Source organism: Cucurbita pepo, chromosome 1, assembly GCF_057944985.1.
Source record: "Cucurbita pepo subsp. pepo isolate OVF chromosome 1, ASM5794498v1, whole genome shotgun sequence".
Taxonomy (NCBI): domain Eukaryota; kingdom Viridiplantae; phylum Streptophyta; class Magnoliopsida; order Cucurbitales; family Cucurbitaceae; genus Cucurbita; species Cucurbita pepo.
Window position 1 is genome coordinate 16737346 of NC_141798.1, and position 13250 is coordinate 16750595.

General features: G+C 28.8%; 1 protein-coding gene across 2 annotated transcripts; it reads right to left on the reverse strand.

Annotated features, from left to right (window-relative positions):
* Window positions 1-1118: 1118 nt before the first annotated feature.
* On the reverse strand, window positions 1119-8153 carry LOC111808020 (aspartokinase 2, chloroplastic). 2 transcript variants are annotated; one of them, XM_023693792.2, is made up of 14 exons: window positions 7890-8153; window positions 7110-7619; window positions 6915-6997; window positions 6797-6837; window positions 5507-5661; window positions 4577-4726; window positions 4336-4431; window positions 4075-4191; window positions 3703-3822; window positions 3525-3617; window positions 3319-3435; window positions 2613-2729; window positions 2263-2325; window positions 1119-1651 (listed from the first exon to the last, which is right to left on the reverse strand). In XM_023693792.2, the coding sequence occupies exons 2-14, from the start codon at window positions 7512-7514 to the stop codon at window positions 1523-1525; spliced, it is 1686 nt and encodes a 561-aa protein (XP_023549560.2). In that variant the 5' UTR covers window positions 7515-7619; window positions 7890-8153; the 3' UTR covers window positions 1119-1522. The 2 variants fall into 2 exon arrangements, with proteins under 2 accessions (XP_023549560.2, XP_023549552.2); XM_023693784.2 differs by having other exon boundaries at window positions 3313-3435.
* Window positions 8154-13250: the final 5097 nt, after the last annotated feature.

The window sequence follows — 13250 nt, forward strand, 5'->3', positions numbered from 1 at the left end:
GGCGGATCCCGCAATAATACCCACAAAATTAAATATGAAATTTCACGGGAATAGAGATTAAAACGAGAGGTAAAAGACAATGATAGAAAAAGCTTTGTATGTCGTGAACATCTCTACAACCAAATTGTTCGTGTTGTTTTTTTTTTTTAGAAGTGAAAATGGAATATATTGGATGAATATTTTTTATAAGCGCTGAATTTTTCACTAATTATTTTAATAATCCACCGACTTTGATCGTTCATAGAAAAGAAAAAATAAAATATAAAAGGAATTGACATTAGTGTTGAAGTTGTGAAAGCAACTAAACCATCAAGTCAAATAAGGAATAAGTTAAAATTTATGTTTTAAAGTCTCGTAATCAATTATTTAATTTTTTTTATTATTTTAATTACAATTTAACATTATTTATCAATAAAAAAATTAAAGGTTATATCACACTTATTTAATTATGCATAGATATATGAGTGACAATATTCTATACACGGCATTTTCTATGATCATCCCTATAAATATTTAAATTTATAAATAAGACTCCTAAATAAACACAAAATTACGATTAAAGTCTTACAAAACGTACAAAATTATTCACAAACTATAACCATTGTTACAATATAACCCTCAAACTATATGAATTTTATTTTTAATTTTTTATATAACAAAGTCAGAGCATGAATTTCAACGGTAAGAATATTGGTCTAATTTTGACCGTTGCCAAGAAAGACAAAGAAGGTTATATTATTTTAAACATTTTTCGATCATTTTTTCAAAATTACAAATTTAGTTTTTGAATTTTCGAACTATTTAAAAATATATATATTTACTAAATACAAAAATAAAAAATATTCAAAATTCTACAGTAAATTTTAAAAAGACATGTATTTAGAAATCAACGTTCAAAAACTTATTAAATAAAATCAAAATTTTAGATCATAGAACAAATAAATACATATAGTAAATTTAAGAACTAAACTCATAATTTAACCTAAAAATTAAGAACACATAAGAATGCCACGATTTTATTAATACAAAGATAAAGTATAACACAAAACAATAGCATCTAATATTTTCAATTCATCTAATATTTTCAATTCAACATTAAAAGAGTAGAAAAGGACGCATACATAAGAATGTCATGGTGTATAAAAATTTAAAAGTTCGACCAAGTACATGCTAATTATTATTGAGGTATGCTCGTTTTGGCTTTAGACGTACACTTATTAGCTTACTAATTCATATTAATTAGCATATCTCAAGAGACAAACTAGGCCATATAAAAGTAAATAAAACACTAATGAAGCTTAGCGTACACCATAAACCATGATCCTATTTTCTTTTTCTGAATCGGCTGAATACTACACTTAGAGCTGCAGTAGTCTACCTAATGAAACTAATGGAAGAAACTAACTCGACTTGCTCGATTTCGACAATAATTATTACATACCGATTGCTTAGATTTGCTCCTTCCTCGTAATATGGTCGAAAAATACACCTTCTCGCAACTAAAAATGGCCTCTGTTGCTAGCTAGACTGAACCATTTTGAGATGTGCGTTCTCTATCTAATGTGAGTTTGTCGGTCTCGAAGAAGGCCGAATGGAGAGCCCGAACGCATTGCTCTGCTTCGCTGTCGTTTACGATCAATGAGATGTTGACCTGTCCAGAGGATAGCACAATTGATCATTGTGAACATACAAATACTTTCAAAACAGAACAGCAATTTCTTATTTGGTCTAGTCACTAGATCACAACGATATCTTTTATGTGTGTATAGTCGACGTATTACGGACTACTCCTTATGCTCGAAGTTTATTCCACTAATCTTATACGGAGACTTCACGAGCAGAGTTCTAGGAGACTAAAAAATTATTTTCGATAAGTTTCTTACATAATTCTTCAATTCAGAACTTGAGTATCTATGCACCTTTAACTATTCTCAACTATTATCATGGAAAAAGTATTTGACTCAACACATTTTGTTACCAAAGAAATTTGTAGGATAATAAATCATAGATAAGTGATCAGCATGACTTAAACTCATTTCCTCTAAGCTCTTTATATAATTTACGTTGTCCATGAACTAGACCAACCCATAGTAATGACGGTAATATATTAAGTTCTTACAGTCAAGGCCACCTCGAGGTAATCACGACGATATTTCAAATATGAACTCTAATGCGACACCCTAAGATGCACTTCTTTGATGGATAAGTGATTGCATGCATAAGAATGCATTTTCTATTTGAAGTATAAAGAGAAGAAGAAACCTTAGAAGCACCCTGGGATATCATTTGAACATTTACACCATTGGTATGAAGAACGCGAAATGCCTGCCAAAAAGTTGTGCATTAGAAACAAGCAACAATGATGCTTGAAAACCTCAACATCAGGTCGATTACTTAAGAGAATTCTTCTTCGGAAATTGGATAAAATCCATAAACATTCAACCGAGAAGAACAAGGTCAAAAGGCCAGTTTGATGAACAAAAAGGCCAAAAATAAAACGTTTTAAAAAAATTTAGGCTATGATTTTAAATATGATTCAAATGAAGGGGCTAGAAGATGAGCATAAAATTTAAGTGCATGTGATCAATCAGTGGGGTAACTAGATGCAGCACCTTTTCCAGTATCAGTGATGACCTTTGAACATTTCCAATGAGTGAAATGATTGATCTATGTTGAAGCAGTTTCACAAAAGCAATTTTCTCAAGTTCTTCCACTACGTGGTCAAGCTCCTGCCAATTGGATATAATATAAAATCAGCTGAGCAAGGTCTGCTGAAATTCTTATTGTTGAACATAAATGACAAATGGGGAGTAAAGTAACAAGACTAGCTTAATAAATATTCATACAACACATGTTACTGTGTTTTACAAAGGACAATAAGTCTCTCAATCACCTTCATGCAAGATGAACAAAAAGACATTGTTCGAGTGAAGTGACAACTAACATACACATAAACAAATAAATAAAGTTATATATAACAAAAATTTTAAGAAAACAGAGCCCCATAATGTGTAACCATTAAATATGAAAACGCAAAACTTGAAATATGTTAAAACATACAATACAATAGTTTCATAGTTCTAAACCAAAATTAGAACATATAGTAGATTAGTTAACAAGAATAATTAATTTAAATTAAATAAATAAAAATAAAAACTTGAAATAAAGTTATAGATAACAATAATTTTAAGAAAACAGAGGCCCATAAGTGTTAACATTAAATATGAATACGTAAAACTTGAAATATGTAAAAACATACAATAAAATAGTTTCGTAGTTCTAAACTAAAATTTAGAATATATAGGTTCATACGCTTGCCTGCTGTATGAGCTCTCTGCTCCAAAGCTTCGATGGATCCAAGGTCAGAGATAAACTGACTTCACTGGTAGCAACCACATCAACTGATATGCCCAAATCTTCAAAGATTGCAAACACCTGTATTTAAAAGAAGAGGGAAAAAAAAGATATCAATGAAAAATAGCAATAATTCAGGGCACTGGGAAAAGAAATGATCATCTCCATACCCTGGCAAGAAAACCGAACTGACCGAGCATGCGAGTGCTAACGATATCCAACATGGTTACATTGCGTTTCAAAACAATGCTTGTTAGTAATGCCTGTGATTGAGAATATGAAAAGTTACAGCTAGTTTCAAGTCTTCTATACAGCTTTAGTTCTTTTTCAAGAAATCTTAGTACAAACCTTGCTCATATCTCTGCTTCGGGTGATGAGAGTACCTGGAGCTTGAGGATTGTACGAATTTTTCACCCGAACGGGAATATCACCCTCCCGAGCTGGTCGCATTGATTGTGGATGCAGGACCTACAAAGAAAAGAAAAAGAAAAGGGTGAACCAAAAGGAGACCAAGGTGGTGATCAGCCAACAACTTATACACATCGGATAATCAAACAATAGAAAGTAATAAATTTCATGACAATAATATACACCAATCGAAGCCTTCGTTGTCCATTAATTCTTATCTATGTAAAAGCCCATTAATTCTTATCTATGTAAAAGCCTCTGAAAAGTGCAAATTACAGTATGAGGAATGGTTGGAGTAGAATTAAGTATTACCTGAGCACCAAAATAAGCAAGTTCAGCTGCCTCGTCAAAAGTCAAAAAGGGAACAGGTTCTGCACCTTTATGTATGTTAGGGTCACATGTCAAAACACCATCAACATCTTTCCAGACCTGCAAAGCACAAACTTAATTTAATATCTATAACTTTGAAAAGAAAGGGAAAAAAAATAGAAGCATTCTTCTAAACGAATGATAAAAATTTAACTCAAAACAAGAAACTGCATTTCCAAAATTTATTTAAGAATATGCTGCAACCTGAATCTCTCGCAATCCAAGTGCTTTGCCTAGGGTAGTAGCAGTCAAGTCACTACCACCCCTTCCCAACGTAGTCACTGCACTTGATCTCCAGCCCTTAAATTGAAGAAGAAAAACGATTGCATTAAAAAAAAAAATTCTAGAAAAGAATAAGTCTCCTGATTGCATTATCTTCAAGACTATAAAAGATCCAATCCTTCAAAACATACAGACAATAAAGTAAAATGGTTCATTTAAACACCTTTCCGAGGAAACCAGTAACAATAGGAATAGCAGGATCAGAAATCCAATCACCAAGTAGCCTTTTTGCAACAGCAGGATAGGTTGCTTCCAAAATGTCAGCATTTGTGAAGTCATCTGTGGTGATGAATCCTATTTCAAATGCATCATACTACAAGAGCAGACATTACAAAAAATTGTCATCGTAAATAATGATTGATTAAAGAATACTGGAAAGCTCTTTTTTTCTTTTTTTTCTTTTCTTCTTTTTTTTTTTTTTTTTTTTTGTTATCGATGAGTGTTCGGGCTAGCTTACCCTCATTCAACTCTTCTGATGATGGAAACCACAATAAAATTTCAGAAAGCATATTAAGTTTTGAAGGTGAAAAGGGAAATAATAGTCTTCTATATGAGATTTGGAGTTCCTTTTTTTTTAAACCTTTTAAAATAATAACAGTGACTAGTAGGGGGTATACTGAAAGACATCTTAATTTCTTGGATAATTTCTCCTTCAGGAAGGAGTCTGGTCTGATTCTAAATGGTCAACCCATAACTGTTTGCTCTTTTTAAGAATTTGTCTTCCCAGTTCTTTTGTTTTCTTTTTTTATCCTAAAATTTCAGCAAAAATTGCTTGTTTAGGCTTCATGATTGTGGCTCACTCTAACGTGCCAATTAAGCACAAAAAGACCCCTACTTTTTCCCAAGAGAAAGTGATAACTTCAGTAAGGTTTGGATTACTAACGGAAAAATGATAATAAACCAATACCTAAACTTTGGTAATCCAATACCTACTGGAAATACTTCAACTAACAGGTAAATACTTTATTTTTTCTGTTAGTTTATACCCAACACTAAAGGTTAAATGTACATGGAAGTACTTGAACTATTTTTGAGTTATAGAAAGGGCTTGACGTGTCAAATATATTCAATATTAGAAAGAACAGAAGCATACTTGACGGCTTTTGACACCAATCCTACTTAAATATGCAGTAAAAATCCTTGTGGACATGCACTCCCCAAAGGAAACTAAGTAATCTCTTGTTCGAAGGGTCAATTCTTTCATCATAGCAATTCCCTTGAGAAGTTCCTCCAATTCATCAAGGTGATCTGCAACGTAATTATAAATAAATAAATAAAATAATTAATTAAGATCATAAAATTATTGCTGTAACATCTAAAAGTATAAATTTCATACTATTCACAATGTTAATGCCCATTTTATGATTTATGGTCCCAATATCCATAGGAAACGAATCAGTAGGAACTGCAATAGACTGTTCACAAGGGAACATGCAAAGGGGATATAAATTCAAGCCATTAGATGAAGATCCCCCCTTCTAACGTAAAGGTATTTTACATTATCATGCTCGCATATTCCAACATACTCCAAGGCCAGACGAATATAAAAAAAGTATCGTATGCAAATATTTAAACAAGGCAGACCAATCAAGAAATACTACCGAGCTAAACTTAACACTTAGAAAACTTAATCACTATCACTTCAACAGGAAAATTCTAGATACCGCTGTGCTGATGGGCCTCTGATTATGAAGGTGTATATACATAAAAGCCAGTAAGGAGGGGTGTGGGTATGGGAGAATGATTGCATGTGAAAATTGTGTGGAGCCCAAGTATACAGTTAGTTAAACTGGGCAGTAGGGAGAACGAGTATATAGTTAGTCATTAGATTGTAGGACAACAAAACAACTACATGCTAGATTAGAAAGCTCCAGATAAACCACAATCTGTGCATCTTAATTCAAGGTGCTCTTGAAAACTCTCAACAAGCATAAAAGCAAGTTGAACAACTACTTTGTCATTTTATAAATATTGATTTTTCTTTCAGATGCAGAGAACTGCTAGCTGATGCTCTGCAATGTGTATTAACTCAATAACTTCTCAATAAGATCCTCAGTAGATTCAATATTTACACACCAAGAATATGAAAGAAGAAATAATCTGCCCATTCCCATGCTCAACATTAAGTTGTTTATGTCATTCTTCTTGCCTATATCTAATTGGAAAAGAAAATAGAATATTCCTAGTTCCTAAGGACTATTACTTTAGTATTTCTCAATACTCTCTACTTTCTCACATGGGTCCCCACCAACCTAAAATTTATTCTAATTTCTGAGAATAACCGACAGAATCGATAAGAAGTGTCAAGCTGGAGGAAAAAAAGATAGGCAGCAAGAATATGAACTATTTAACTAACAGGCTTCAGGATCGAAAGAGAGCTTACTTGCAACAATAGACCTGTCTACACCAAGCTCATCTGCAGTCCTATAAACATGACAACGCCCTGTGAGGACGATATACGAGATTATTCAGAAGGGGATTAAAGAACTCAAATTTCTTACTTCAGATGCAAATATCTTATGAATTGCAACTCCTCAAGATCTGATGCATTATTAACGCCACAGCTAACAGCCTTTTCTCCAGCCTATAAATTAGCAGAGAGTTCCTATCAACCATGATGGATATGTATTGAACGAAAATACTTCCTTCTTCAAAAAGCAAAAAAGAGGAGAGAAATTGGGTAATAAACTGCGTACCAGCAAAAGTTTGTTGGTTGTCTTTCCCATGGCCGAGAGAACAATCACTGGCCGCTCTTCAGGGAAACTGCGTATAAGTTCAGCAACTTCCCTCATTCTCTCTGCAGAAGCCACTGATGAGCCACCAAACTTCATGACACATGTAAACTGTTGCTCAGTTTCACCAGAACTTCTAAACTCAGTCACTTTTTTATCAATTACATCTGCAAGCCTCCCCTCGCATCTGACTGTCGAACGCACACGTCTACAGGATAATCGTTTGCTATTTGTGTACAATCCAGCACTTTGCGCAATGGATGACACAAAATGAAGCTGCTGAGATGATAAAGGTTGGCAACGCAATGTTCTACTCGAAGAGGCAGAGCAAATAGTTACGCCTCCAAGAAGATTCAAAGCGCCTTCCATTAGTTATTTCGACGAATAATGCAACCACGATAATTGAATCCAAATATCCGAAAACCTTGAATAAAACTCTTATTCGATTCAAATGCTTCAAAACTGTCGCTCGATCTACACAATCCACAAAAGAAAACAGTCAGTTCGATAAATGTCTGCAACCACAAAACTCAACCAGAATCCATTAACAGCCACTTCAACTCTCATTTCGCCTCCATTCTCAATACGAACTCAGTAAATAAACGAAATAAATGCATACCAATATGGAAACAAAAGAACTCAATAATTTCTCAATAAAACCAAACAAAATCACTCCATTATCCTTCAGAACAACAAAAAACCTCCATGCGTAATGCTCCAACACCAAAAAATTAAGAACTGTACCTCAAAGAACGAGCTCAAAAGATTGAGTTGCGGAAATTCTTCCGATAAACAGAAACCAAAATTTAAAACTGCAGAATGAAGGAGCTTCTCGTATTCCCTCAGAAAAAATGCTCGGAGCTATCCAGTTCACGGCTCCGAAATCTGAAGGGAATGCGAGAACGCAAAACCAGGAAGAATCAAGAGAAAAACGACAGAGGAACCCAGTGGGCGGCGTCCCGTTACAATGTGACGAATCAGAGTGTTTGTTCTTCGGGATGGAGCAGACCATAGATTAGCTTAAAAAGCCTAAAAAGGTAATTTGACAGTCAAAAAGTGAACCTAAATATAATTAAATTTATGTGTTTCTTAATAGTATTATTCCATTTTTCATAATTCAAAAATTAAAAATTACAATTTTTTAATTTTTCACTAAAATTTTAAATTTTAAAAAAAATATTCATTAATAACTAAAATTAAATATTTTAAACTTTATAATAATAATTTAGTTCATTAAACTGACTCGACCAAAAAAAAAGAATGTCAACCAGCAAACCGACCCAAAATTTTTCAATTTTCTGAAAATTTCACCCAATCGAACATTTTATGGTTTGGATTCGATAAAATGGGTTGGTCGGGATTTTTTGTTATATGAACACCTCTATTTTAACGAGTACATATAATAATATGTCGACTCTGTAAAGGCAAGTAATGTTTAAGGCAACGGACTTGAAACGGTCGAGATTATTTTTCTGAATTCACTTTTGTCACATCTAAACTCACTCCCGTCTCGAAATTAACTCGTTCGTGCCAGAAAAACACTTCACAAAAATCACTGTTTTTAAAAAATATTACCGAACATGTTACTTCCGAGTATAACTCAATTCGTTAAGGTATACATCTTCCAACCAGATCTAAAAAATTATTAAAATAATATTTTAATTCTTAGTTATTGTTCGACCATAGGCTCGTTTACTATTAAATTTTTATATACACCTCCACAATATTTTAATTAACATGAATAAAAAAATAAAATAAAAAATTTAGGAAATAAGAATAATAATAAATTGTAAGTTAATTAATTGTGAAATATTTAATGCAAAAATTCCAACTATAAATTGAACATTTATTTCCTATGGTTTATGAGCCACTCATTAGTAAAGAGGATAGTGACGTGTGTTTTTGTTGGTAGCAACAAAATAATATTATAATTAAATTTGTTTAAATATTATTTTCTTAATATTTTTATTTATTTTAATTGTCGATTTTATTTTCTCCACTCAAATGCTAAATTAATTAAAAAATCATTTTTATTCTTTAAAAATATGCCCATTAAAATAAACCTTGCTATATTATTTTTATTATTATTATTTATTTTCTTTTTCTTTATTTTTCTTATTTTTAAAATTATTCTTATCCTATAATCATTTTGTTTCCCTCTAAATTTTTTTTTCATTTATTTATATAATTAATTTTAGTCTCTTCTCATCCTTTTATTATTCGTTTTTCTTATTTTTCGTATTTTCCATGTAGATAATTTCGTTTATGTTACGTATAATTTTAATTTTTTTTAATGATTTTTATTGTTTGGTTAATAAATTATAAGATAATCTCATTTAAAATAATATATGATATTTAATTTTTTAAATATAACACGTGTACAATTTTATTAAAATTATTTACTTAAAAATAATTATTAATATGGTAGGTTGTTTATAATATACTTATTAAAGAATTAAAAATAATAATTATTATTTTTAAATAATTTTACTTAATAAAAACAAACTAATTAAGAATAATTAAGTGTTGGAAATTAATTAATACAATAAAATTGTTAAGAAGTAATTATTTATTATTTATTTATATTAAATCTTAATAGTATTTTTATGTCAGGGTTAAATTTTTCAAATTTATTTTCTAGAAATAACTTACTGTGTCAAAACAGGTTAAGATAGAGAATCTATTTTTTTTTTTTTTTTAAAATGATCTTCGAGATTGTGCAGTGCTTACTCAAAAACTATTTATTTATATCGTAGTAATATTCTTTGTTTCTCTCTTCATTTTCGGATTCCTATCTAATGACCGGGGACGTGAAGAATAAAACAAATGATTTTTTTCTTTTTAAAAATTGAAAATTAGGCGAATTAACTAAACCGACTTGAAAATAAGATTATTACTTAACTCAACCAAAAAATAGAAGGTCTAAGTCGGGTGGTAAATTGATCGATGGAGTCATAGATCCAATCAACCAAAATTTTGAGGATTGTTCGAACCCAACTAAAAAATAGGAGGTCAAGTTGGGTTGTATACTCAATTAGAATTACTCGGGTCACTAATAGTTGGGTTGTATACTCAATTCGAATTATTCGGGTCACTAATCAAACTATCTCGAAATTTTAAGCTAGACGGTTAGTTTTTTCCGACTGAAATCAACCCGTACAAATTGAGATTAATAGTTTCAAACGAACAAATTAAAAAAAATATTATGAATTTATAAATAAAAAAATATTATTACGAGCCATTTTTTAAAAATTAAAAGAGAAAACCACAAAAACTTTAAAGTGGATAATTCTATTCTCGTGCTTCTTAAATTTTTTGAGATTGGAAAATTGACGGTGGATATGGGTCCTGTCACGAAACGAAAATGACAGGACTGGGTAGAATAGGATTTTGAGGTCAGTGGCATGATTTGTAATTTATGCGAACAATTTGGTTAATTTGTCAAAACATTGCCTGTCGTTTTCGGCGGCAACAAAACGTTTTTTTACTCTAAAAAATAAGAATATATTTCTTTTACTCTAAACAAAAATAATTAAAAATAATAATTAATGTTAAAATTTTCCCAACAAAAAAACTATGTAAATATAATTTCCATTTTATTTTTTGGTTTCAATTATTAAAAACGTTTTTTTATAATATATATTATTCTAAATTATATTTATTTAAATATAATTTACTTTTTTAAATCACTGAAAAACTCTTAAAACGTTGATAATATATATTATTCTAAATTAATTATTTTATTAATACACTTATTTAAATCATTCATTAATTAGTGAGAAAATTGAAGATATGCACAGAGATTTTAGAATCTTTTATTTAATAATTTTAATATATATAAAAAATGGTCCAAAAAAAAAAAAGAATGACAAAAAGAAAAGTAAAAAATTCTTTTTTAAGCTTGTTTAAATAATATAAAATAAAATATATTATATCTTAAAATGGAAAATAAGTCATATTTGGAAAATTCCAAAAGTCTCTCATTTTTTATTATTTTTTTCTCTAAATTATTTTTAATTAATCTCTTCATTTATTTTTAAAAATAATTTTCCCCAACTTTTAACGTCTTTATATATATATATATATATATTCCAAACTATGTTTTCTCTCTTTTATTTATTAAAAATAAATTTTATGTTATAATTTCTCATTTAAACGTAATTTTAAATATAGAAAAAATGATTTTAGCCATTTTAAAATTATTTAATATTTTAATATTTTATTTTATACTATATTACAATTAAAATTTTCATTTTTTATATGCTTGCTTAAATTTCATTATTCTATTATTTAAAAAATAGTTATAGAAAAATTTTATTTTATTCCAAAAAAAAAAAACATTTTCCCCAAATTATTATTTAAATGACTTTTGTTTATTTATTTATTTATTTTTATTCACCTTTATAACTGAATATATATTTTTTATTAAACAAACCATTCACTTAAAGAAAAGTCAAAAGATTCATTAAGATTTGACTTTGTGTAAAAAGTCAAAGAATAAAAGAATATTTTTTAAAATAAAAATAAAATAATAATCGACCATAAAACTAACCCCACGTCTTGGATATAATAATAATTATAATAATAAATATTTTTTTAAATATAAATAAATAAATTCTGGAGGACAAATAATGTGATTATTAAAATATTAGATTTTTTTACAAAATTAAAATAATTTATCTAATTTACACAAAAATATTATTCAGGTCCCTAGGGCATACGTGGCATTCCGTCGCATTCACGGATTTACGAGGCCACTTGATTTTAATTAATCAATGAATATTTATTTATGTTTTTTTTAGACCACAAAATAATAATAATAATAATAATAATAATTTTCGTTATTTGATTTTTTTGGAATTTAAAAAATATATAATTATTAGCTTTAATTATTCTTTTATTTACGTGAATATTTATGGATGTTGATATTTTATTGATATCGGTCTCGACCTCAATATTTTCGGGCAAAGGACAATCGAAAGGCTTCGTCTCTAAGTATTATTATTTTATAATTCTTTGTTATCTATCCACCAATTCTTTTCTTTTATCTTCTGGCCGAAAACGACATGAGAAAGAATAATATTTCGAATATGATTTATGAAATTTTTTATTAGACAAAAAAAAAAAGTTTGAAAGCGAGCGTTCTTATCAGATAACGTCACGATAGTACTCTGTATTTATTTGATATGTTATCAAAATCCATAACGCGCTTGTAAATTATGTATAGGTTTTCGGCCAAAAAATAGAGATCTCACCTAAGAATGATGACTCAAAAAGGTTTGAGAAGACGTATTCGAGATCCGACATCGAAAAGAACGAAAATAAGTATTCGAGATCATCGAGATTAAACTGAAACGATTTGTAATTTAAATTTAGTGTATTGTTTAAAACGTTTAGCATGTTAAAATTAATCGATAAAATAATATTGAAGATGTCGTTAGTTATAAGTATTTTGTATTTTAATTCATGAAAGTTTTGATATGCAATTTTTATAAATATTTCAAAATAAGTTTTAAAAGTTAAGTTTATAATTTATGAACATTGCTTTTTTTTTTTAATTATTATTATTATTTATTTATTTATTTATTATTACTTTAGAAATATTTTATAAGATTAAAGTAAATAGAATTTATATACCCTATTTAATAACAATTTTATTATTTTTTATTTTTTAAATTAAAACTTATAAATGCTATAATAAATAGTATTTTCACATTTAACTTTATTGGTTTTCTACACACTTCAATTTTAAAAAAAAAAAAAAAAAAAAAACAAAACAAAAAAAAAAAAAAAAAAAACAAGATTTTGAAAATTTTAAAAATATATATTTTATTTTTTAAATTTGGATTAAAATTCAAAATAAGGAAGGAAAAAAAAAAACAAGAATAATTAAAAAAAAAAAAACGAGAAACAAAAAATAAAATGGGTATCAAACCATTTTCAAACAAAATAAAATATCCTTAAAATTTAAAATAAAAATAAAATCTTTCGTTTCAAATTGAAACAATTAATACTTTATTTCATTAAAAAAAAAAGTTTGATTAATATGCTTAGATTTTTTTTAAAACTTCAAAAAAAAAAAAAAAAAAAAAAAACCCTTAATAT

Coding starts and splice junctions, on each gene's coding strand:
- LOC111808020 (XM_023693784.2), bottom strand. CDS start 7,514: ATGGAAGGCGCTTTGAATCTTCTTGGAGGCGTAACTATTTGCTCTGCC. Junction 4,727..5,506: donor TTGGTGTCAAAAGCCGTCAA/GTATGCTTCTGT, acceptor CTGCTCTTGTAG/TATGATGCATTTGAAATAGG. Junction 1,652..2,262: donor TATCCCAGGGTGCTTCTAAG/GTTTCTTCTTCT, acceptor TCCTCTGGACAG/GTCAACATCTCATTGATCGT.